The 26,519-nt window shown below is 53.0% G+C and overlaps 1 protein-coding gene across 3 annotated transcripts; it reads left to right on the top strand.

The window, feature by feature from the left end:
* The first annotated feature begins 2 nt into the window (after positions 1-2).
* Positions 3-25,765, top strand: NECTIN2 (nectin cell adhesion molecule 2). 3 transcript variants are annotated; one of them, XM_032485850.1, is made up of 9 exons: positions 3-310; positions 9,563-9,958; positions 13,100-13,396; positions 14,531-14,648; positions 14,882-15,030; positions 21,656-21,809; positions 23,709-23,772; positions 23,911-24,021; positions 24,651-25,748. In XM_032485850.1, exons 1-9 carry the CDS (start codon positions 220-222, stop codon positions 24,912-24,914), a joined length of 1,644 nt encoding a protein of 547 aa, XP_032341741.1. In that variant the 5' UTR covers positions 3-219; the 3' UTR covers positions 24,915-25,748. The 3 variants fall into 3 exon arrangements, with proteins under 3 accessions (XP_032341741.1, XP_032341742.1, XP_032341743.1); XM_032485851.1 differs by having other exon boundaries at positions 4-310; positions 23,911-23,997; positions 24,651-25,765; XM_032485852.1 differs by lacking the exons at positions 21,656-21,809; positions 23,709-23,772; positions 23,911-24,021; positions 24,651-25,748 and adding an exon at positions 18,727-19,433 and having other exon boundaries at positions 11-310.
* Positions 25,766-26,519: the final 754 nt, after the last annotated feature.

Genomic DNA, 26,519 nt, shown 5'->3' with positions numbered 1-26,519 from the left:
GGAGGAAAGGGGTGGGTCCTGTGACGTCAGTGAGTCCGAAGCCAGGAAGAAGCTAGGGGCCGGGGGCGCCGAACTGGGAGAGTCGGGCCGCGAGAGCTGAGCCGGGAGAGCAGAGCGCGGCCGGAATTACCCAGGAACCTGCTTGTCCGCCCAGCCGATCGGCGCACGCAAAGTGGCCCGCAGGCCCTTTCCCGGGCCCAGTCCCTCCCCGGGCCCCCCATGGCCCGGGCCACAGCCCTCCCGCCGTCGAGATTGTCGCCGCCGACTCTACCGCTACTGCCATTGCTGCTGCTATTGCTCCGGGAAACTGGTGAGAGACCTCAGGCACCTCCCCGCCGTGCGCGGACCCAACCCCCTCCCCACCTCAGCAGGAGGGTCGCGATGATGAAGCGAGACCACCCCCTCATCTTTCCTTCTCCCAGAGTTGGGAGTCTGAGGCCCGGGGAGCATTGAGGGCAGGGGGCCAGATGCCGAGGTCTTCAAGAAGAGCGGGGAGCTCGGACTTTGGTTCCCTTGGAGGGCCCAAGAATGACAATTCGGGCGACGGGGAAGGGCCTGAGGGTTCCAACCCTGTACTGAAGGCTATGACTCCTGAGCCTCAGAAAAAATAGGGGCTGGGGGCTCTATCTCTTAGGTCCCAGGGAGAATGAAGGCTAGGGGCTATGTCTACCGGGGTCCTGGTAGAATTGGGGGCAGAAAACGCTCTAATTTGTGGGTTCCAGACCGTGAGCAGGCGGCTCTGTCTCCTGGGTCCCAGGTAGAACTAGAGGGAGGGGAGGGCAAGAGGCCCTGTCTCCTGGGCTCCAGATTTAATTGTGGGCATTGGAATGTCTCCTGAGATTCAGGTATAAATGTGGGCAGAAACTCTGTCTCTTGGGTTCTAGATATAATGGAAGGCCGGAGGCTCTGGACGCTGGAGGCTCGGTCGGCTGTGTCCCACGTAGATTAAGAAAGCCAAGTCCCGCCGGCTGGGACCCTTCGCGTTCCCTGAGAGCCGTCAGCGGGGACGTCCCTGGGGAAGTTTTCCCGGTTTCACTTTTCGTCGGGCCGAGCCAGGGCAGGGCAGGGCAGGTCGGGCGCTCTCCTGGCTCCCGGTTCCGGACTCCCGGTTTCGGGACCTTATCTTTCCTCTAGTAGCGCCTTTGTCCTCGGAGCCGCTGCGGGAGATGGACGCGGGGAGACGCCGCCCTAATCCCTCTGCTCTGCCCACTACCCACTCCTGTTCCCCCCACCTCCCATAGGGGAGGGGCGCAGCCCCAGGAGAGGGAGGTGCTGGGAGGAAACAGGTGAAGGAGGCTCTGGTCCCGCCCCTTGCAGGTGACCCGGCTGTTTATTCCCAGCTGGAAAGTCAAGGTATTGGAGTTTCCCAAGGTTTGCTAGAAAGTGAAGGGAGCTGGGGGGAGCCCTGGTCACCCTGTCTTTTCTCCCAGCGTGTCTCTGAATTGTCTCCCAGCTTTGACCCAGGGCTGGGTACTGACTCTTGCCTCACCTGCCTCTCCCTCTGTCAGAGATAGGGAGATAAAGTCAGAACCTGCCACCTCTGGGAGAGGGCTCAGAATCCACCCTACCTTGTGTCAAATGATGACTTGGTGCATGATCTTATGGTGGACTCTGGGAGACAGGCTTAGTTCCTGTTGCCATTTTGCAAACGAGGAAACAGAAGCTTAGAAAGGGCAAGCCACTTTTCCAGGGTCCACAGCCAGTCCCTGGGGAAGCCAGACTGCAGATTTCAGAGCTTTTCTTGGCTCTGCCCCACCAGGTGAGCTCCAGAAAGTGCCTTTGAGCCTCCATTTCCTCCTTTGTAAAACTGAGTTAACAGTTCTTTCCCTGCAGGGCCATTGGGAGGATTTAGAGGTCCCATAGATCCCAGGGTAAAGCTCTTCGCATGTAGGGATGAGGTCTTCCCCTTTCCTGATCCTCCATCCTTTTGCCTTTGCTCTCTGCTGTCTCTCCTCTCTGCCTCTCTCCCTCCCTCCCCCGCTCCCTTTCTCTTTCTAGGTCTCTCCCTCCCCTCCTTCCCTCACTTTCTCTCCCCCTCTTCCTCTCTCCATGCTCACCCTCTCCCTCTCTGCTTCTCTGGCTAGCTAATCTCTCTCCGAGCTCTTTCTCTCTTCCTTTCTTGCCATCTCTCCCTCCTTTCCATCTATCTCTGTTTCCCTATCCCTAGCTCCTCTGCCTTCCCCCCCCCTCCGTCTCCACGGAATGTGGGTGCACCACCTGGGTTTCCTGCTGGGCCAGCTCCCCTCCCCAGTCCTCCCCAGCTTTCACTGCTCATCCATGTCAGCCAGGCAGCCCCACAGTAGCGGAGGGGGATGGGAGGAGAGGGGACTGCTGGCCTGCTGTCTCTTCTCATTAGGGAAGCAGGACTGGACACAGGAGAGGTGGGGGTGGGTCTGCTCACATCCTGGGGGGAGGGAAGGGGGGATGCAATGGAGAGGCCAGAGATACAGGGATGGGGACAGAAGCGAATAGAGGGAGGACATCAGAAACAAATTTAGGGATGAGGTCAGAGACACACACAGAGATGGAATCCAGAGATGGGAGGAATGAAATACAGCCTGGAGTTATAGGGGTGGGGCAGAGAGACACTGGGATGGGACAGAGAAAGGCAGGGGGGTGGGAGCTGGACAGACATCTGGATAAAGGCAGAAACAGGGTAAAGAGACAGACTTAGAGGTTTGGTGACAGGCAGGGAGGCCAAAAGACCCCAGCCATCAATGACGGTGATGCCATGACCCAGAGATATCAGGGCACAGGCAAGCCTCAAGGCCAGCAGTGTGTGGGGGCCATGGGGAGTGCTGAACGTAGGAGGGACAGGGAGTTGGACATGCTGGCCAGCTCCTCTGCCCCTGCCTGGGACGCTGTTACATTTTTAATGCCCCAGCACTGCTGAGAAACGGAGCAGGAGGGGGAGGAGAAGAGGGGACCCAGGGAGATGGCCCAGCACAGAGAAAGTGTGTCAGAATTGTGGAGAGACAGGCAGGGATGAGGAGACCCAGGGGGCAGAGAGAGTCCAGGGTCAGAGACATGGAGAAACAGAGACTGTGAGAGTTGCAGACCAGAAACCTTAAGAGATTAGAGACTCCAGGAATTGATGCAAGGAACCAGATTCCAGAGACTGGGAAACCCAGACCTGGAAAGACCCAGACCTTAGATGGCAGAGGTACGGAAGAAGGAGAATATGAGAACAGCTAGGATCTTTGGGGGCTGGTGAAAATGATTTGAAATTGATTGTGGTGATGGATGCACAAATCTATGAATTTACTAAAAACCATTGAACTGGACACTTCAGGCGAATTGTATAGGAATTATATCTCAGTAAAGCTGTTAGAGAGATAGACAGAGAGACACAGAAAGCAGAGACGGGGGACTCTTGGGAGACACAGGTAAGAAGAACAGAGACTCCGAGAGAGACAGAGGCAGAGACCAGAGACCCTAGGAGTTGGGGACACAGAGGGACAGACTTGGGACCCTAACAACCAGAACAGAGGGAGACACAGGAGATCAAAGAGACAGGACCAGCAGGAGGAGGAGGAGGAGTCTCAGAGACAGAAGTGTTCAGATATAAACTCTGGACTGGCTAGAATGGTAGAGTGGGATTCTGTCTGAGGGGCTCAGCCAGGAAGAACAGTCCTAGAGATTGACCCCCAGAAGTATAACACCCCACAGAGGAGGCCTTCCCGGATGGTGGAGCCCCTGCAGAAAGGCAGGGAAAGCTCAGACCAAGGTAGGGGGATCCCCTGAGCTGAGGGATGACCTCCATCAGAGAGGCGTGCTGCAGGAGGCAGGTGCAGAGATGCAGGCAGACAGCCCCATATCCTGACACTGCTGCTGCTCACCCCCCAAAACAGGCTCCCAGATGTCTGCTGGGTGGGGGTAGGCACTGTGATTAATGCCATTAATTAATTAACAAGGTAGCTGAGGCCAGCATTCCAAGCACATTGGCCTTCAAGGGCCTGCTGGAGTCCGCCACACCCTGCGGTGAGAGGGTGAGTCACGATGTATTACAAGTTGGGAGGTGGGTGAACCAAGCCACCATGAGGAGCCAGCCAGGCGAGGAGCCAGCCAGGCAAGGACCCAGGAGTCGGCACCCCCAGCCCCTTCCTCTCAGCCTTGATTTCCCCTGTCCAGATCTCAGGACCTCAGGCTCTGTCTCTGTACCACCCACCAAAGTTTTCCCCTGGGCTCACACAGTACCCTGGGTAGCCCCCACTCTGCCCCCACAGGAAGTCTACATCCCAGGCCACAGGGAGCGGAAGCATGTTTGGGGACCTAGCTGACACCTCGTGAAGATGTCACCAGCTTGGCTTGCCAAGGGAAGCTGAGGGAGGCCAGTGTTCCCACGACCGTCCTCTCCCCTGCTGTGGTGCTGGCCCTATCCTGGCCAAGGTCAGGGCACAAGTCCCCGCCCAGAAGCCTGCCGGACACTAGGGCCTGAACTCCAGGCCAGCCATCCCCCTGGTGTCACTTCCCCTGCCTCTGCCTGAAACGCATCTGGGCATCAGCCCACACCCTGTCCCCACAACACCCCTCTACCCAGCCTGTTGGCCTCTGTGTCCCAACCATTCCAACTTCTGAATGTCTGGTTCATCCTCCATCCCAACAGCCCTGACCTGCAAAGCCCTGCCCCATGCCATTCTGAGGGCTCTTTCTAAAGCACAAACCTAACCCTGTTCCTCTCTCTGCTTATAACTCTCCATGGCTCCCCAGTGCCCCCAAGAAAAAGCTCAAACTCTAACTCGGCCTCAACCTTTGTGACCTAGTGCACTGTGAATTCCCCATCCTTACCTCATTCATTCATTCAACACATTTATGGAGCACCTACAGTGTGCCAGGCACAGTTCTAGGCTCTAGGGATACAGCAGTGAACAAGACAGAAAGCTCCCTGCCCACTGCACTGATGTTCTAGCGGGAGAGATACATCAGGTGCTGTGAAGAAAATGAAACAGGGTCAAGGGAGTTTCTGCTCTCATCCTTAGGCAGGTAAGGGACTTTAGCTGAGCAAAAACCCAAAGGGAGGGAGCTGTGGGGACCTGCTGGGGAAGAGAGTTCCAGGATGGGAGGACAAGTGCAAATGCCCTGAGGTAGGACTTGCCTGGCATGTCTGAGGAACAGTGAGGAGGGCACTGTGGCTGGAGCAGGGTCTGCCAAGGGGAGAGGGTGAGAGATGAGGTGAGAAAAAGGACAGGCATAGGATCACACAAGGGTTTGTGGACCACTGTAAAGACTTGAGCTTTTTGTTTCGGTGAGGAGTGAACCACCGGAGGGCTCTAAGCAGAGAGACAAGGGACCTGATTCGTAGTTTCCCTGTGGCGTGTGGGAACAGACTGGGAGGTACAGGGAGACAAGGGCAATGCTCCATGGGGGGAATGACCCAGGGGAGAGATGCTACTGCGTTAGACCAGGACACAGGCCATGCAGGAGTCAGACCTGGTCTGCTTGCCGATACATTTTGAAGATGGTGCTGATAGGATTTCCTGATGGCTTGCGTGTGGGTGAGAGGAAAGGGAGTCAGGGATGACTCCAGAGTTTCTATCTTGAACTTTTCACTGAGGTGGAAATGCCTAAAAATGGGCCACTAACGCCCCCACCCCCGCCCAGGGGCTGGACCATTAAATTCATTCATTCAGAATTAGAAACTCCTAGAGCTGTGGAATTTTAGAACTCGTTCATTCAGCAAATACTGAGCATCTCCTAGGAGCCAGTCTCTGTTGCAGATACTGAGGGGACAGCTGTGAGCAAGACAAGGCAAAGAATTCCTGCCCTCAGGGAGCTCACAAGGGCCGTGAAAATCTGCTGTGTGAGATGGGGCCAGCTAGTCGGTGAGGGGAGAGGTGGGGCAGAGTTTTGTGATGGAAGAACTTCCAGAGGAGCTTGCCCCACAAGAAGCTAGAAGTGGATTTTTTTTACTTCTCTGGAGCTGCCAGGGCTGAGACGCCACTCTAAATCCAGGTGGGCAGCCTCCTTCAGAAGAGAGGCATCTTGCAATCACAAGGACTTCCTTAGGGCAGGAAAGTGGAGTCCCAGAAGGGACCCAGTGACCCAGAGAGAAGTGTGGGGCTCTGTGGGCCCAGAGCTTGGCTTCCCTTGAAAAGGAAAGGAAAGGTCTCCCCCTCCAGGAAGCCCTCTTGCCCTTCCCCTCAGATGGGTCAGGCCCCTGCTCTAGTTACTTCCCCCACCCCTAGCCCCACCCCTTCAGTCTTCCTGGCACTTTTTGGTGATGACTATCTATGTAATAGCTTTCTCCCCTAGAACGTCAATTCCTGGAGGACAAGCCCCTGATTTGCCCTGACTCATCTGTGACACCAGCATCCAGAACAGAGCTTGATAGTCATTCAACAGTTTTTTTAACAGTGTTTCTTGAGCACCTACTATGTGCCAGGCCCTGGTGTAGGCTCTGAGGATACAACAGGAAACTAGACAAGTCCCAGTCCTCAGGGGCTGACCCTCCACCCCCCAGGGCCTGTGTTGAGTCGCTGTCTATTTGCATGGATTTGCATAGGCTGGGAAAGATTGGCTGGTGGACACATCTCGCAGGCTCCTCCCTCTGCCCCACCTAAATCCCTTGAAGTTCTAAAGCCTCCTGGAGGAGTCCATCTCCTTCCCCACCCCCAGGCTCAATCTTAAACTCTGGGTCTTTTTATCAAGTTGCCTTTTCAGGCCTGTCTGATAATCCATTTCTGCCCAGCTCCTCCCCACAACCTAGATCTCCTTGGCTTTAGCCAAGTTCTTCTCCAGTTGAAGAACCCTCAATGGCTCCCACTTGCCTCAAGAACAAAACTCAAGTCCTTGACCCACCCCCCAGCCCCCTGCCCCCCCATCCCCACCCCCCCCGCTCTCTGCAGTTTACACTGGCCCGGATGTTTTCACCCTCCCCCGACTGCATGCCATTCCTTCCTCATCCAGCTAGAAAGGAGTAGAGCCTTTGGGGACCCTTGCCCCAGACTCAGTGCCTTTGGGGGCCCTGCGGTTAGGGGTCCTGGCACCTGAAGGAGTGCCTTGAGGGAAGGGGGCAGCCCTTCCTCAGCTCCACTCACCTCTGGCCCCCAGAGCCCATCCTGACTTTTGTCTGGATTTTGACCTTCAATCTCCAGGCTCTTCGGGACTGCTAGTTCACATCTGAAACAGTGCTATGTGGGCCAAAAGTAAACATGACCGAGAGCACGGAGAGCCGGATTTGGCCTGCAGCAGGCAGATGACTGCCTCGGCGTGGCTCCCCCGTCCAGCCCTGTGAAGCGTTACAGGAGAACATCATTTAGGGGACTTGTAGCCAGGGACCCTGGAAGGCTGCTTAAGCATCCCCATTTTACAGAAGGAGGAATTGAGTCTCAAAACAGGGTCACCCACCTGGAAAGGGACAGAGCCAGCCAGAAGCCCCCAGCATCTGCTCCAGGGTCCCTCACATGACACTCTGCAGTGCAGTCCTCTGCCAGGGGAGGAAACCCATCTCCCAGGGGGCCACCCTTGGGTTCAAGTTGCAGGACGTGTGGGGATTCCATGAGATGATGTCAGTGTCACATGAAGACCTTCACTGATGGCATCTTCCCAGGCGCACCTGAGATGAGTCCTGCCAGAGGGGCTGCCTTCTGCCAGGGACCCTCTGTTCATGTTCCCCGGATTCCTGTGCGAGGCCAGGGTCTGCGCACGCTCCTCACCTGACATCTTGGGCCGCAGGTGCCCCTTGTGGCAGGACGTGGGCCTTGCCTCGAGGCTGGGCGTCAAGCGCTACTTGTGATTATACTTACCTGGCTGTGCTTGTTTACCAAGCACTCATCTGCTTCCTGTGGCCCCATGCTAAGTGCTCTACAAATATTCTGTCATCCTTACAACAGCCCCGAAGAAGTGGGTGCTATTATTACCCTCATTTGACAGCTGAGGCAACTGAGGCACAGAGAGGTTAAATGGCTTGCCTAACGTCACACAGCCAGGAAGCGGCAGAGCCAGGATTCAAACCCAGGCAGTCTGTGCCCTCAGTCACCATGCTGTACTGCCTCACACCACAAAGAAACATTCATCTTTATTCCAGTGTTTCTTAAAAGTCAGAAAACAAAAGGTAAGCTAAGAAATGAAAAACACACATTCTGACAAAAACTGGTAACTCAAGTGTTCACAATAGCTTTATTCGTAGATGCCGAAAGGTAGAAGTGTCCATCATCTGATGACTGGATACACAAAAGTGGTCTCTCCATATGATGAAATACTACTCAGCAGTAAAAAGGAACAAAGCACTGATCTATGTTATAACTTGGATGCACCTTGAAAACATTATGCCGAGTGAAAGAAGCTGGACACAAAAGACCATACATTGTAGGATTCTATTTATGTGAAGTATGCAGAAGAGGCAAATCTGGGCGGAGAGTATAGGTCAGTGGTAGAGCACGGGCTTAGCATGCATGACATCCTAGATTCAATCCCTAGTACCTCCATTAAAAATAATAATAGTAATATAAATAAATAAATAAATAAATAAACAAACCTAATTACCTTACCCCTTCGCCTCCGAAAAGAGAAGAGGCAAATCTATGGAGACAGAAAATAGTTTAGTGATTCCTAGGGGCTGGGAGGAGGGGGAATGGGAGTGACTGTTTAATGGGTACAGGGATTTCTTTGGGGGATTATAAAAATGTCCTAAACTTGATTATAGTGATGGGTGCACCATTCTCATGAATATACAAAAAGCCATTTAATTATACACTTTTATTTATTTATTTGAGGGAATCCTTTTTTTTTCTTTTTTTTTTTTTTTTTTGAATTTTCCTTTTGTCGTTTAATGGAGGTACTGGGGATTGTACCCAGGACCTCATGCAGGCTAAGCATATGCTCCACCACTGAGCGATGCCCACCCCTGAATTGTACACTTTTAATGGGTGAGTGGGAATTACATCTTAAGAAAACTGTTTTAAAAAAATAGGCTCAGAGGGCTGTAGTTCTATTTCTAGAAAGATGAGAGAAAGTAGTATTACCACGCGGGAAAAAAATGAAAACTAGCCTCATTTAAATGTTTTAAAATTGATTTTGTGATAGATTTGGGGTTTATTTTTGGAGGATTCTTTTTTCCTCCAAACATTTTAGAATGAAACATCTCAGCCATACACGTGTAAGTTGGAAGAATGTCCCAGCAGCCTCCCTCATCCTCTGTCCCTAGACTTCACAGCAGGTCCTGTTTTGCTACGTTTGTTTCATCAGTTTCTCTATCTTTTTTTTTGTTTTTTTGGATGAACCATTTGAGAATACGTTGCAGACATGGCATTTCCACCCTTTACCTTCTCAGAAAAAGGAATACTGCAAATCCACAATTTAATCTTCACACCTAAGGTTACGTGAAGGTTATAGTCATCCCATAATAATATGAAATCTATCCCGGACCACAAATGTCCCTAGTTTTCCCCCAAACCATTTTATCTGGCTGGCCTTTTGGGATTGGGACCTCATGAAGGTTCCTGCGTCGCATTTGGAGGCTGCATTTCCCGGTGGGGCTCCCTCACGGATGTCCCTGCCTGGCCCGGAGGTATCTGGGTCCTTCCCCCTCCCAACCTCTCTCCTCTCCCCCCCCCCCCCCCAGGAGCCCAGGATGTGCGAGTTCGCGTGGCAGCCGAGGTGCGGGGCCGCCTGGGGGACACCGTAGAGCTACCGTGCCACCTGCTGCCCCCAGCGCCTGAAGTCCGAGTGTCCCAGGTGACGTGGCTGCGCCCGGATGCGCCCGAGGGCAGCCAGAGCGTGGCCGCCTTCCACCCTACGTATGGTCCCAGCTTCCCCAGCCCGCAGCCGGGCAAGGAGCGGCTGTCCTTCGTCAGTGCCGGGCAGAGCACCGGGGCCGGGCAGGGCACGGAGATGGAGCTGCGCGACGCCACGCTGGCCCTCCGGGGGCTGACAGTGGAGGACGAGGGCAACTACACCTGCGAGTTTGCCACCTACCCCCGGGGTACCAGTGGGGGGGTGACCTGGCTCAGAGTCATAGGTGAGCAGGGTGCGGGGCGGGGGCGCAGCAAAGTGGGAGGGGCGTGACGCGGGGCGCCCCCGCTCCGGTCTGTCTCTCTGCCTTAGCTGTGATCTTAACTTTATCTGTGGTCTCCAGTCAACTGGCATATATTCATTAAGCACCTGCTGTTTGCTCCACACTGTCCTGCAAGTTGGAGATATAGCAGGCAGCAAGGCATTCAACAAATATGTATTGAGGACCTACTCGATGCCAGGCACTATTCTAGGGGTAAAGCAGCGAGGAAGACAGAACTCCCTGTCCTCCTGCAGCTTATGCTCTGATTAAGGGGTGCTAGAGAATGAATAACAACTAAGAAAAATAAGGGGGGTGGGTATGGTTCACTAGTAGAGTGCATGCTTAGCAGACAGGAGGTCCTGGGTTCAATCCCCAGTACCTCCATTAAAAATAATAATTAAAAAAAAATAAGTGTGACTCAGGTGGTTATAGGGGCTTCGGAAGTTGGAGGGGAGCAGGTTACAGTTTTAGCGAGGGTGGTCTGGTGATATTTGAACCAAAACTCGGAGGTAAGGGAGCCTTGCAGGCTATCTAACAGAAGAGAGTTCCAGCCAGAGGGAATGGCAAGTGCAAAAGCCCTGAGGCAGGGCATACCTGGAATGTCTGAGGAAGAGCAAGGAAATCAGTGTGGCCGGAGACACGTGAGTGGGGGTAAAGTCAGGGAAAGTAAGAGGAGACAAGGCCAATGAGTGATGGGGGAGCATAGATCACAGACAGCCTCATGGACCATGTGAAGATTTTGGCTTTTGCCCTGAGCGAAGAAGAGCTACGGGAAGTTCTGAGCAAGGGAAAGATGTGATCTGGCTTGGGTTTTCACAGGCTCCTTCTATCTGTGTCAAGGGTGAAGGTAGAGTCACAAAGGAGGTGACTGCGTAAGTCCAGGCAGGAGGTGATAGCAAAGACCAAGGCAGAGGCAGTGAGGTGGTGAGAAGAGGTCGGATTTTGGAAATATTTTAGAGGTGAAGCCAAAGAATAGTCAAATTGTCAGATGAAAGGAACACAAGGATGTTGTACCACTCAGACTAAGAGACCCAGTGGACTCATTCAGATAGAACGGTCAGCAAAAGCCTCTTAGTCGAGTCCCAGAGTGTAAGAAGGAGCCAACTCGGGGACACGTCCAGGAGCAGAGGAGTGAATGCACAAGCAGAGGGAACAGCCTATGCAAAGCTGGGACGTGAGAGCGAGCTTGGCATGTTCCCAGAACAGAAAGAAGGCTGGTGAGGTTGGTGGCAGGGGCTTGAGTGACCCTCAGTGAGGCAGAAAAACCAACAGGGCCAGACTGCTTGGGCCTCAGAGGTGGAGGCCCAATGGCTGGACTTCAACTGAAATACTATTCGGAGCCATCAGAGGGTTTCAAACCCTAAGAACACCCTTATCAGACTGTTGAAATTGTTTAAAAAAAAAAAAAAAAGACTGGCTGCTGTGCGGGGTGCCATGCGAGGGGTAGACAAAGGTAGACAGAAGCAGGGAGGCCAGGTGAGAGAAGGCATTGGCTGGAAGAGGGAAGAAGCAGGGAAGGAGGGAGGGAAGGGGAGTGAAGTGGAATGATCACACTTTCAGGAGATGGTAGGCACTTGTCCATGAATTAAGGGAGGAGGAGGATCAGGGAGGACTCCCAGCCTCCTGGCAGCAGCAGAAAGGTGACCCACACAACCATTTAGCAAAATGGGGAAGACTTAAGGAAGGAAGGAAGGCATCTTTTTGAAGATCACTATTTCTTGCCAAATCTTGGCATTCCCCTGGGATCCCGCCTTCCCCCTTGGCAACTCCACAGAAGCCACACCACTCTGGACACTTTCTTTCCCTCCAGAAAGTTTGAGAAGTGTCCCCTGTACTGTCCCTGGGTCCATACTTCCCTTGCCTGGGAGCCCTGAAACTAACTGTTTCGCATAAAGCACAGCTCTTCTCCCATCCACCCCTTGCCAAGGTCTCTCTTCTTCTGCAATCATTTGTTCTGTTCAAAGACATACATAGAGCACCTACCCTGCACCAGGCACCTACGAAAATACAGAACAGAACAGTGAAGCCTCTGCTTTCTTGGAGAGACAGCCATGAGGGAAGTTCCCTTGACGAAGTGAAGCTGGATCTGGAGAAGGAGGAACAAGACAAGGAGAAGGGAGGCCAGAGCACTCCGGCAGTGGGACAGTGCAAGTCGCTAAGACCCTGCAGTGGGCAGGAGCAGGGGTGGGGTGGGCGTGCTTGGAGCTGTCAGAGGACAGATAGGAGGGTGACCGGGAAGGATGTGGGGAGGTCCATCAGAGACTCTGGTGGTTGGGAGAGAAGGGGGAAAGGAGAGGAGGGCCATACTGAATTGAGAAACCCAGGAGGTACCTAGGTGGTGAGATCCAGAAGGTGACTAGAACTCAGGGAACTGTCTGAGCCCACAGCAGTAACTGTGGGTTGCCATTATTATTCCTCATGGGGGTTCACCCCGCCTAATTTTCTTCCATATTTTCCAGGATGATGGGTGGAAAGGGCAAAGAATGTACAGCTTTGGGAATCTCCATTGCCTTGATCCCACTTCTGGCACCACAATCTAGTGGTGATTACAGGAAAAGAAATAGGAGGCCTTTGCAGCTGGACCTTTGAACCAGATTATTCTACTTTAGCTTTTCTTTTTGTTTTTTATTTTATTTTTTATAATGGAAGGTCTGGGGATTAAACCCAGGACCCTGTGAATGCTAACCATGTGTTCTACCACTGAGCTATGTCCTCTACCCCAGCTTTTCTTTTTAAATATTGGCCTCTTCCAGACTTGTGGACAGTGTCTCTGCTTTTCTAGCAAAGCAGAACAGAAAATATAACATAATGGCTAACATTTAGATAGCACAGTGCGTGTCAGGCACTGTCCAAAGTGTCTGATGTATCAATTTATTCAATCGACACAACAATTCTATGTGGTGGGTACTTTTATTATCTCCACTTCACAAAAGAGGAAACTGGTACAGAGGTGGGAAATGACTTACCCAAAGCCATCCAGCTGCAAAGCAGCAAAGCTGGGATTTGAACCCAGGCAGTTGGGGCTTAACTGCTCAGCTCTACTGCAGAGGTGTTTGTTGAATTACTCTAGGTGAGCAGTGACTCACCCTCTATTCCTCTCCCCAGCCAAGCCCCAGAATGATGCCAAAGCACAGGAGGTCACACTGAGCCTGGAGCCTGTACCTGTGGCCCGCTGTGTCTCCTCGGGTGGCCGGCCACCCGCTCGAGTCTCCTGGCTGTCATCCTTGGATGGGGAGACCAAAGAGACCCAGACATCAGGGCCCCTGCCTGGCACAGTCACCGTCACCAGCCGCTTTATCTTGGTACCCTTGGGCCGAGCAGATGGGGTCGAGATAACTTGCAAAGTGGAACACGAGAGCTTTGAGGAGCCAGACCTGAAGCCTGTGATCCTCTCTGTGCGCTGTGAGTGCATTAGGATGTGACCACACCCCCAATACTGTCTACACTGGCTTCTCTAGGGCACTGTCTACACTATTGCTAAGTGTTGTCTACATTGGTCCTCTGGGTCAAATTCTGCACTGCTTTCCTGCCCATTGTCTATACCGGCTCCCCTGGACAACATCTACACACTGTCCCCTCATTGTCTACACCGGCTTCACTAGGCTCTCGCCTTGCTGCCACAATGGTAAATCAGAATGGGTTTGCAGGGGCTGGTTTTATACCTCTCATCCCAATTCTGCATCCAGAGAAGTCTTACTGATATTTTGAATCAACCACATCAACCACGGGGCGTGTTTATACCAAGGTAATTGGCAAACATTGCAAATCAAGGCTATTCTTTCCTTTTTTTTTCCTTTTCAGAGGACCAGTTTACCAACACACAACTGCCCCCAACAATATCTTTTCTGGCTCCCGTGAACCCCAGGTGACATTGCTCCCTTACTGTCTATATCGACTACACTGCCCACCGCAATATTGTCACCCACACCGTTTCCACCCCAACTCATACTATCTAAATTGGCTGCCTGGGCACTGTCTATACTGACTCTCCTAAGGTTTCTACACCAACTTCTGCCCCCCAGTATGATCACATTAGCCCCTCTGGACCTAGTCCATACTGACCCCTTCCAATAAGTTCCATGCTAGCTCTTCCCCAAACTGCCTACACCAGCACCCCCTAATATTAGAGAGGCTCCCCTGGCATTCTTCCCACAAACCCTGCCAAACAGTAACTTTAGCAGCTTTTCCAGCCACTGTCCAAACACACCCCATACCCCAACTCAGCATTTTCTATACTAGCTCCCCAGACAATGCCTTCAGTGAAGCTAATTCCCTTATCTACTCTGGGCATGTCAGGAATGACACACATTATCTATAGTGGCTCCCTGGGGCGCTGCCTGCACTGAACAACAACTTCCCCAAAATGACCCCAGAACAACATCTGGGCAGCCCAGATTGATGTGCCCCAGGCACTTTCCTTGGGTCCGCCTCCTGCCAACCCCACCCCTATTTCTTTGGGATTCCCATCGACCTGCTCACCTGTCACCCCCCTTGGGATTCTCTCTGTCTCTGAACCAGTCCCCGCATTTCTTCCAGACCCCCCCGAAGTCTCCATCTCCGGCTATGATGACAACTGGTACATCGGCCGCAGTGAGGCCACCCTGAACTGTGACGTCCGCAGCAAACCGGAGCCCACAGGCTACGACTGGAGCACGTGAGTCCTGTGTGGACCCAGACTCTTGGGTCTGAGGGAGGAGGGGCTGGGGACCTGGACTCCTGTGTCATGAAAGAGGAACATCAGAGGCCGGAAACTGTGAGTCCTCCAGAAGGAAGGAGCTGGCAGTTTGGGGTGTCAAGGAGTAAGTTTCAGGTCCGCAGAGCTTGGTTTCTGAGGGCATCAGGGACCAGACCTGTGCTCCCCTCTCACATGAGCCCCACACCCTCCAGGACTTCAGGCGTCTTCCCAGCCTCAGCAGTAGCCCAGGGCCCTAAGCTGATCGTCCACTCGGTGGACAGGCTGTTCAATACCACGTTCATCTGCACGGTCACCAACGCCGTGGGCACAGGCCATGCTGAGCAGGTGGTTCTCGTTCGAGGTAAGCAGGTCTTGGGGGTGGTGTGTGTGGGCCTGGGTCTGTTCCCCAAGTGTTCCTCCTTTCTGGGTTCTGGGGCTGCACTGTGGGAGACTGCACCGCCGACCTCGAGAGAATTCAGACCCGCCTCGCTGATGGGAGAGGAGGGCAAAGTGGCTTTCATTTCTTACCCCCAGGTGGGGTCTGGATTGGGGTGACAGGGTAGGTGTTGACAGAGGAAGTAGGAGGTGGAGGCCTGGGCTGGGGGCTTCCTAAAAGTCAAGGCCTGGGAAAGGTCTTCAGGAAGAGAGACCCAGGGACATTGGCCTGGCCTGTGGCCAGTGAGACACACCCAAAGATCACACAACTAACGTCACAGAGGCTCGTGAGGGGAGCTAGACAGAAACAAACACTCAGAAACAATGGGCTTCTTACCGCCAGTGCTGGTCAGGACCACCTGGAGACTAGTTTGAGCGTGTGTGTTGGGATGTTTGTGTTTCTGGAGGTGGGATTTCGGAAATGGTGGCTGATGTGTCCATGGGACAGAAGTTCTCAGAATCTCCCTGCTGTGAACTCAGAAACACAGATGGGATCCAAGACACGTAGCTGGAGAGGAAAAGCATGAAGCCAAACTAAGCCCAGGCTCAGGCTGATGGAAATGGGGCTGGAATCATCACTGTAGACCCAGAAGCTCGGAGGGACGCAGGGACTGTCACGGGGCCTCAGTGGGTGGGAGGAGAGCCCACCCTGAGAAACCCGACTGGGGCGGGGGGCAGGGATAGCTCAGTGGCAGAGGGTAAGCTCAGCAGGTTTCAATCCCCTGGTACCTCCATTTAAGACAAGGTAAATAAATAAGCCAAATGGTCTTCCTCCCAACCTTCCCCCTCAAAAAAATAGAAAAGAAACCCAATCAAAGGCAAACTCACAGGCATAGGTGTGAAGACAGACACACCCACATCTAGAGACAGAGGGAGGGAGACCACCTTACTGAGATGACCGTCACACACACACACACAGACACACACACACACCTCGAAAGACCCAAAGGAAAACGATTCCTTTTCAGGAATTGAGACTCTCGCCAGGGAGATACAACGTAGCTACCCAGAAACCCACAAACCACACACCCAGAGAGACTGTGGCACACCCTCAGCACATTTGACACTCGGGTGCGCAAACACGCACACCTGGAGGGAGACAGACAGACACGCCAGAAGCAAAAAGAACCGCGGAGCAGCTGTTCCACATGCCACAACGTCATCGCTCACGCACAGGTGCTGAGAAAGCGACTCAAAGACATTGTCAGGGGCCCACCGTCAGAAACTCCAAAAACCCCATTATAATGATACTCTTTCAACAAATCATCATCTGACAAATATGTGTTGAGGTTTCCTCTTTGCCAGGCATTCTCCTTGATGTTGGGGATATAATGCTGACGGAGTTGCCGTCCCCACCTCAAAGGCACATCCAGAGAAGGGTCACCCCATCGACCCAACAAGGTGCCCAACCGGAAATACACCCCTGGACCCCAAATATGCACCTAAGAAACTGGTCTTCCCGCCCACACTCGTTCAGTCGGCACCTCCATGGGGTGGAGCCTGCAGAGCACATGCACGGTCACACTTAAGGGCCATCAGAGGAATATACAACCACGGAAACACAGACACTCCCCCAAAAGACCCAGAAACCCCAGAGATGTCCACTGCTGGAAACCCCCAAAGAGAAAACACCAGCTTCAGAGTTTAGCCCTTCGGCAACATTCACCCAGTGAAACACACGTTCTCAAGAGTCCTGTCAGGAGTCTGGGGCGTGGGGGGCTGCACACACAGAATCACACCCCCAGAGAAAGACTCAGCGCACTGGAAAGACCCCCCCCGACTCCCCCAAAGGTAACTGCAGACCCGCATATGGTCAAAAATATCATCACAAAGACGCACACCTACAGATGAACACCAACAGACATGGGGACGCACTCTGAACACCCTAGAAATGCAGTCACAGGTGGTGGTGAATGGGTCAACAGAGGGCTTTGCCCAGAGAGGACACTCACTCCCAGCTCTTGGCTGAGTCCCCGCAGAGGGTCTTGGAGACACCTCATGTCCCCACGCGCGCGCAGACCCGCACATGCAGTCACTCGCGGTTTGGGGTTCATACCTGTGGACACAGTGCACATCCCAGGCTAAGTACACAGGGCGCACACCAGGCTGGACATTGATTCAGGGAGGCTTCGGAGAAGTTCTGCCCACAGACAGGAACACAGACATCCACCATCTCCAAAATACCACCTCCAGAAACGCAGACACACGTTCCAACATGCGCAAAGACTGGTCTCCAGACGTTCCTGACGAGCACTCACAGAAAGAAGCCCTTCACGCCTCCCGCCCCAGGGACAAGTATAGAAATATATTACCCCCCTAAAAGTTTCACAAAATAGTACATACCATTCATACCTTAGGTAAACTTTCTCTGTTCTTTGTTTTACTGCTGCTTGTGAGTCACCCAACTGATCGGACAGTCCCCTAGGTCGTGACCCCCTTTTTGAAAACCCCTGGAAACAGATACCCTAGGGAGCCCGGGTCCTAGCCCCTGCTGTGTGCAGAGGCGTGGGGAGGGGTGGGAGGGCACAAAGCAGATCCTCCCTGGCCTCTCCCAATCAGGCTCCGCGTGCAGGGGGGTGGGGCGGGGGTGTTATAAAAGATAAAAGGTGCAGGGTGCATCATCTGTCCCTGCCTTGGGGTCCAGACCTCCCCCCAATTCTCACTCCTCCCTCCTTAGTGTTCCCTGGCTTCTTTTTCCACCTCCCCCAACGTTCCCCAGAGCCCTCCACTCCCGCCAGCTCAGCCCCTGCAGGGAGAGGAAACCAGGACTGTGGGCGCTGGGAGCCTCATTTTCCACACTGGGGATGCATGCCCTCAGCCGGTCCCAAGGAAGAAATTATCAGGAAGCCCCTTACCCGCTTCAGATGCAAAGAGCTTTGGAAACAGCCTCAAGCTTACATCCAGCTCTGCCTCTCCTGACTAGATCGGGGCCCCAAGATTCCGTGACCCTGACCTCAGCTTCTGGGAGAGGGTTGCAAACTCAGATGCCTATGGGATGCCTATGGGGTCCTGGCGAATGATGAGGTGAGGGGCACGTAGGGAACTCTGTTCCCTTCTAAGTCACCAACCTCACTCAGCCACAGCCCATCACCAGGCGGAGGTGAGAGTTTAGTGTTGCCAGTTCTGATTTCTTCCCTCTAAAAGAAATCTGGAAATCACGGTGAAATGGCCTGGTGCTTTAAATGTTGGCTAGCATGTTTAATTTTTGAAAAACACTGCATGAGTGTAAGGAAACCCATCTGGGGGCCACCTGTTGGCCGCCCCTCCACGTACAAAGCACCCAGCCTGTAGCGAAGAGCGAATGGGTCCCCCTTCTCTCCTCCACCTCCTCCTCCATCCTGTTTTTTCTCTTTTACTTAAGTTTTCAAACTTTTCTATTTTTATGCAATTTTTAACGGTTACACTCCATTTACAGTTACTACAAAATATTGGCTCTGTTCCCCTACAATACATCCTCCCACCCCCTACCCCAACCTCCTCTGTTCTTCTGCCCAGAGTCACCCTCCCTAGTTCCCGTCACGCCCTGCTGTGCCCTGTGTCCCCCCCCCCACCAGATGTATCCTCTTGACCTTGTGTCTCCTTCTCTCTCTCTCCCTCTCACCCCCTTCTTCTCTCTCCTCAGACACCCCCCGGGCCTCGCCCCGAGACGTGGGTCCAGCGGTGTGGGGGGCTGTGGGGGGGACACTGCTGGTGCTGCTGCTTCTGGCTGGGGGGTCCTTAGCATTCATCCTGCTGAGGTTAAGGAGGAGGAGGAAGAGCCCTGGCGGAGGCGGCGACGACGGCAGAGGAGGATCCTACGATCCGAAAACTCAGGTGTTTGGGAATGGGGGCCCCGTCTTCTGGACACCAACGGCCCCTGGTCCCCTGAGGCCAGAGGGCAAGGACGAGGAGGACGAGGAGGACGAGGAGGAGAAGGCAGAGAAAGGCCTCATGTTGCCTCCACCCCCGGCACTGGAGGACGACATGGAGTCCCAGCTGGACGGCTCCCTCATCTCCCGGTGGGCAGTTTATGTGTGATCCCAAGACAGGCAGACAGAGACAGAGACACAGCCTGCCACCAAGGCCAAGGGTTCCAAGACTGGTTGAACTCGTTTGTCCGGACACTGGAATTCAAATGCTACCTCCCACTTACTTTCCTGGGGTTTGCAGGGAGGTGGACTATCACACACTGGACTTCTGTCTCCAGGGCTGCATGGGGATGGGGAGGCCCCCCCGGGGGGAGCTCGGTAATGGGGACCCACAGAGGGCCCCCCAGGGACTCGATTTGGGCTCCAGCCTGCCCCAGCCCCCATGACACTCAGGAGTTAATAAATGCCTTGGAGGAAAACATTGGGGGTGTCTTGTAATACATCAGACCCCCTCCTTGGGGGGTGGGACAGGGACTGCTAGGTCCCAGGAGGTGGGGAAAACTCAACTGGGCCCTGGAAAGTGGGAGCCTGGGGTGGGTGGGGCTCTGGTCACTTGGGTCCTTGAAGGACACATTGGATGCCCAAGACCCCTGAGGCCAGTGGGACTGGAAACTGGGCCTAGAGGCTGGGGTGCTTGGACTCGGGGGTTCCAGGATGGAAGCTGCCTTCCTGGGTGGAAAGGCCAGACTGGTGGGAGGCCTGAGATCTCCAGGAGAGCAAGGCTGGGATCCTGGACTCCTGGGCACTTGCAGGTGGGGAGGTGCTGTGATCTGATCCTCTGGGGGCAGCTCAGACCTGACCTCTACAAGGTTGCTGAGGGTATTGGAAGGGAGGGCTGCCCCCCTGCATTCTGAGGGCTCTGAGGGGCGGGGCAGGTGGGGATGCTGAGGAACTGGGAAAGTCCCACCTCTTGAGAACACCGCAGTGGCCTTTCCTACCTCCTTCCTGTTCCCTTGTCCCCAGGCTGGGCCCAAGGGGATTTTCAGTGATTCAGAGGGAGGGGCTATAGCTTTGTATCCTAGAAAATCTCTCAAACCAAACTGGGGGCTGCGGTGGGGGCGGGGGGGGGCGGGCAGCGTTAAATACCCATCACCTCTGCTCCCAGGGGTGTCCTGGGACTCAGTAAGGCCCAGAGCGTTGCTGAGCGCCCAGCAGGGGCTTGGTCAGCTTGTTCCTTCCACCAGCATTGACCCCCACCTACTCTGCCGGGGACACAGCGGTGACTCGGCCGAGCTCACCTGGCCCTCCCGGGCAACGAAGAGAATCGCAGCCATCTTAGGATGACCGCATGTGGATGGACCGAGCAGCAATTACTCTGACATCCCCACATCCCCCGCTCTGAAGCCCTCCGGAGGATGCCAGGCTGTGGAACAGGAAGTTCTGGAAATCACAAATCTGAGAGTCCAGGGATGCAGCCGGCATCCCCGGGGCAGCTTTCTGTCCTCGTCTGTGTAGTGGGGTTGATGGAATGGGGACGCCTTTGCGCACGTGTTATTTCCTCTGGTTGTTTATTGTCTGTCCCGCTCCATCCAGTGCCCCCACCACCACCATCGCCTCCTCCCAAATGGGAAGGTTGACAGGATGGCAGGGGGGGAAATTTGGTCTATCTGGCTCACAGTAGGTCCCTGAGTGCCCCTGCTGGGCCCTTCCCTACACCGCTAGCAAGCGCCAACTGCCCCTTGGAGCGCACAGTGTGGAAACTGGCAAGTAAACAGGTAACTGCTCCAATAAGACTCAGGAAGTAGGAAATGTTACAAAAGGAGAGGTCCACGGGGTCATGGGCTTCTCTCACCCCCTTTTCCTGTTAGGTTGGAGGAGCTATGGACTTCTGCCCAGGATGAATCCATTCTGTGTAATGAATTCAGGGTTCTGATCTCAATCTCAGAATCACCCACTCCCCTCCAATTTTCTGCCTTTTCGCTCCACCCCTTCCCCATAACCTCCGGTCCCTTAGCTCCCCACTCTCCCAGTCATCACTGCTCTGGCCACGTGGCCTCCTTGCTGTCCTTAAAAACAACCTGAGGCTTCCTCCGCAGGGCCTTTGCACTAGCTGTTTGCTCTGCCTGGAATGCTCTCATATTCTCATGGCTTGCCCTCTACAGTTCCTTCAGGTCTTTGCTCAAATGTCACCTCATAGTAAGGCTCTCTCTGACTACCCTTGAGGGCCCCTGCTCTGTCACTTATCACCTTCTATATATTGTTTTTTTTCTGGGGCAGGGGGTGGGTGGTAATTAGGTTCATTTATTTATTTATTTATTTTTTTAGTGGAGGTACTGGGGATTGAACCCAGGACCTCGTGTATGCTAAGCATGTGCTCTACCACTGAGCTACACCCTCCCCCCTCCACTATATATTGTTATCCTCTATCACTTACTGTCACCTGGATGATAGCTATTGTGTATACTACTCTACTGTTGGCCTCCCTGCCCAACAAAATATAAGTCCCATGAGACTGGGAATTTTGTATGCTTTGTTCACCACTCTCTCATGCAACAAATGCTCAGGAAGGGTTAGGTGAATAAAAAGAATGTTCCCTGCCCTTGGGAGAGGAGGTAGGCAGGTGGGTGGAGACTTGGGGGGGCTGGGAATAAAGAGTTATGGCTTCCTCCTGGAGACTCCCTTACACTGTCCCTCTTCTTGCAGAGACACCCAACACAGCAGGCGCAGGGGCCACAGGTGGCATCATTGGGGGGATCATCGCTGCCATCATTGCTACTGCTGTGGCCGCCACAGGCATCCTCATCTGCCGGCAGCAGAAGAAGGAGCAGAGGCTGCAGGGGGCAGAGGAGGAGGAGGAGTGAGTGAGGGGCCCTGAGAAGCAGATGGGGGAGGGGTCCCATAACTGAGGATCATAGGGTGGGGAATTAGGCTGGGAGAAAATAATCCATAATGGGCTGTATGAAACAGAGGGACCCAAAATAACTATGACTTGCATTGGCCGGAGAGGAGAGTTTATTTCTGCCTTCTAGAAATCATGGATATGACAGTTCTGCTCTGTGAGGTCATCAGAGCCCAGGCTCCTGCTAGCTTGTTGCTCCACCAAGTGTGGCCTTCATTCACATTCCAAGATGGCTCCCCTCTCTTTTATCGTTGTCCGCGTACGTAACAACGAGACACAGCCATCCTGGCCTCTATGACTCCACCCTTACCAATGGGAAAGGGAAAGGGAAGTAGAGGGTGGGCGGTAGCCCTGTAAGGAAACCCATCACTTCTCATTTCTCACCGGCCAGAATCTAGTTACGTGGATGCCCCAGCTGCAGAGGAAACTGAGAAATGTAGTCTTTATTCTGGGTGGCCATATGCCCAGCCAAAATCTCTATTACTGTGAGGAAAGAGGAGCCTGGATATTGAGGGAAACTAGCCCCATTTCTCTGTGTAGAACATCTGTTATGTGCCAGGCTTGGCGAGATGCATTTTACATGTGTGATCTCAGTGAAGCCTCATATCCATTCACTCATTCAACATGTATTCAGACATGTATCAACATGCCTACTTGGGATGAGGTCCTGAAAGTTAGGGACATAATGATGAGACAAACATTTAAAGTATGTTCACACACATAAAGGTGTCATGTCATGGAAACTTAAATTCTCAGAGGGAGCTAAGATACCCATTTTCTCAAAGAGCTAACAGGTTCAGAGAGCTGAAATCACTTGCTGAAATTCATCCAGCAAGAAAGTACTTGGCAGGCAAAATGGTTCTGAAATAATACTATCCAGTGTGTGTGAGGGGGAACACTTATTAAAAATGCATAATCCTGGGCTTACACCAAACCTACTGAATCAGAGCTTTTAAAAGAAGGGCTCAGCATCTGTGTTTATAACAAGCTCCCTAAGATGCACAGGAAAGTTTGTGAACCACTGTCTTAATCATCTTATCAGTGCAAACCAACAACTTGCTATTGATCTCTCCTCCTAAGCCCAGCCCGGTGCTGAGACCCAGTGGTGCCTGAGATGGCCCTGGCCCTGCCCTGCTGGGGTTCACACAGTCTGGAGGAGACTGACTTGTCCCCAGACAGTGACAGCATGGCCAGGGATGGGCTCAGGAAGCTGAGGGAGCTGTAGGAGGCCAGGAGGGGCAACTGCCTCAGCCTGGAAGATCAGGGAGGGCTTCCTGGACGTAGGGACATCTGAGCTGAGGATAGAAGACATATTAAGCATCATCATTTGTGTATCTATCTATATATATATATATAGATAGATACACACACACATACACACACAGAGAGAGGATGCTCTGGTCTGTGGGTATGTAGAATGAGTGAATTTAACCTGGTTTAGGGGACAGGAAAGCATTTCATTCATTTATCCATTCTCTCTTTTAACAAATATTCCCTGAATTCCTCATAGTGGATTCTGGGAACACCGTGTTGATAACACAGATCTCATTTTTCCCCCCTCACATGGCTCACAGTCATTGAATGATATCAGAAACAACATTTCAAATACAAACTCAGTTAGTGCCCCATGAGGGACGTATAGATGGATATTATCATGTAAGAGGAGTTCCTGATTCTCTTAGAGAGTCAGGAAGGCTTCCTGGAAGAAAAGCAAGCCATGGGATGTGCAGTAGTTAGCTGGGCAAGGGGAGGTGGGTGGTGGAAAGGGAGATCAGGCAGAAGGAGGAACATGGGTAGTGGCCCTGGGGTAGGTTGCTCAGGGCTTAGCCTCTACCTGACTTACCTTCTACCCCACAGCCTGGAGGGGCCTCCCTCATACAAGCCACCGACTCCAAAGGCAAAGCTGGAGGAGCCAGAGATGGTGAGCACTTCCCTGGAGCTCAGGCTGCCCCCACCCCCTCATTACCTTTCCCCACTGAGGCCAGACCTGGGAGGGGGGCTGATGGGGAGAGGCTGTCTGGGGGTGGGGTCCTGACCTACCCCATCTTTCCCACCACAGCCCTCCCAGCTCTTTACCTTGGGGGCCTCGGAGCACAGCCCACTCAAGACCCCCTACTTTGATGCTGGCGTATCATGTACCGAGCAGGTAGGAGCCCGGGAGACAACAAGGGTAAGATTCGGGGTCTAGGTTTAAGGGACTCTTGACATAAGAGGTCAAGGAGTAAATGTCCAACTCAAGTTCAGGGCTGTATCTCTGATTAGAGCTTAGAGCACTGAGATGCATTTAGGATTCATTCTTGAGGTCATAGCTGTAAAAGTTCAAGGACATGAGGTTAGCATTTGAAGTCACTCCATCAAAGAAAATTGGTTGAGTATCTCCATTTGCTGGACATTGTGCCTGGAACTGGAACAACACAAGTAGTCTCTTTCCTCAGCGGTCTCCTGAAGGTCAGAGGTCAGATGTTGAGTTTGAGATAGGTCAAGTTTCAAGGGGCTATTTAGAGCTAAGCTTAGGTCAAGATTAAAGTCAAAGGTTCATGGGGAAAGACTTGGGGTCAGTGATCAAAAGAAAAGGAGAGGCTTAGGATTGACAGTCCATGCTCTGGGCTTTGAGTCAGGGATGAGCTATATGATTGTCCCAGTGCAATATCTATCCAGGTGACAAGGGGTGATATGGGGTGTGGTCAGGTCTGGTTGGCATGGGGAGAGGGTGGTCAGGATTTGGGGGTCAAGGAGCAGATTTAGATTCTGTGTTATACTCAAGAGGTGACCTTGGGCTCATTCCTTCTTCACCCCCAGGAAATGCCTCGATACCATGAGCTGCCCACCTTGGAAGAACGGTCAGGGCCCCTGCTCCTGGGGGCCACAAGCCTGGGATCCCCCATCCTGGTACCTCCAGGGCCACCTGCTGTTGAGAGGGTTTCCCTGGATCTAGAGGAGGAGGAGGAGGAAGAAGACTATCTGGACAATATCAACCCCATCTACGACGCCCTGTCCTACTCCAGCCCCTCTGACTCCTACCAGGGCAAAGGCTTTGTCATGTCCCGGGCCATGTATGTGTAAGCTGCCAAGACTCTGTCCTCTTACTTCTCATTTTTTGATCCCTCAGCTTTCTGCCAGGGATCTAGGGCCCCCTGACCTCTGGCCAGGCCAGTCAGTTAACACACATGCATCTCATCTGTGATTTCTACCTTGGTGGATCCACTATGACCTCTAATTCCTGATCTCTGATTCAGAGAAATGGGCCATGACAATGGAAACCTGATAACCTTATCCCATGAGGGGCTAGGGGAGGTATGTTTCTGCACAGCCTCTCACCCAAGGACTCCTCAGATTGACCGTAGATCATACCTCTCATGCCCCACCATCTCCAGACTACCCCCAAATCCCAAAGAAGACCCCAGACCTCTGATTTGTCCTCAGGCAGTAACTCCCAATAGCTCTGCTGTGGGGTGGGCATTGGGGGCATACTGCTGCCCAGACCTGAGCCCTCCAGGCAGCAGAGCCTCACTTGCCCAGTCCCAACCCTGTCCCCCAAAAGTGGGAGGGAGAGGATTCCCCAGCCCAAGACGGAACTTCCCCATTTCCTCCCTCCTGCCGGCAGGAGACTCAGGGTACAGACCCATCCCTGAGCCCCAACTACCCTAATTCCTGTCTACAGGGAATTAAGCCCCAGCTCAGGGCTAGATGGGGTGAGCCTCATGCAGAGTGTGCCTTGTTGACCCCAGTCTTGGGAGAAGAATCTGCTGTTACTTTGAAGACTACTGAGTCCTTTTACTCCTGCCCCAGTGGGATTGGACCCAAACATCTCCCTTGGGGAGTGGGGGGAAAGTGGATCATCTGGGATGCGGGTAGGGAATGTGGTATTGTTTCTGTAATACAGCATTTCCTTAAAAATATAAGTTTGTACTTTTGTCAGGTCTCAACTCGTGTTTTATGTGGGCTGTCAAGGGGATAGGGGTGAGATATGATGTGTAATGAATTGGGGGGGGGGGTCCAGGGCTTAAGAGAATCAGTGGACTAGAAATCAAGATGGGTTACAGACAAAAAGAAAAGGGCCAAAGATATGAAAAAAAAATAATTCAGGGGATAATGAGCAAAAATGCATAAGCCAAAAACAGCGATGGGTAAAGGAAGGAGAGGGGGAGGAGTCCAGGGCATGGTGGTTAATGAAAGGGAATCCGTGCAACAGCAGTCTAATGGGTCATGGACAGAAATAAACAGAACAGAGATAGAAATAACAGTAATTAATTATGAAGGGCCCAGGTTTAATGAATAACTGGCAATTGAGAATAGGCCAAAGGCAAAATTATGTATAATGTTGTAATAGGGGCTCAGGGTATGATGGGTAATAGATCTGAATGAATGAGCCGGGGGGATGAATAATGGAGAAATAGGGGTCCCAGGTATAATGGGTAGTGGACCCAAAACTTGATGGTTAGTTAAGGAAGGGCTGGAAGAACGATGGAAGTGAACTGACAGAAATGAGCTAACGGGGTTACAAGCAACCAAACTGAAATGAATGGGACGGAAGGCATGCTGGGTAATGGGACAGGAATGAATGGGCCAAAGATAGAAGCCGCCATGACTAGGGTGGGGGCGGAGGGAGAGACCCAGAGGGCATGATGGGTAATGAAAGGGGTGGGTCTACGGCAACTGTCCCGTTAA

The sequence above is a fragment of the Camelus ferus genome, chromosome 9 (assembly GCF_009834535.1).
Source record: "Camelus ferus isolate YT-003-E chromosome 9, BCGSAC_Cfer_1.0, whole genome shotgun sequence".
Lineage (NCBI taxonomy): Eukaryota > Metazoa > Chordata > Mammalia > Artiodactyla > Camelidae > Camelus > Camelus ferus.
Note: the sequence above shows the minus strand (reverse complement) of the source record. Positions and strands in the feature narration are given on the sequence as shown.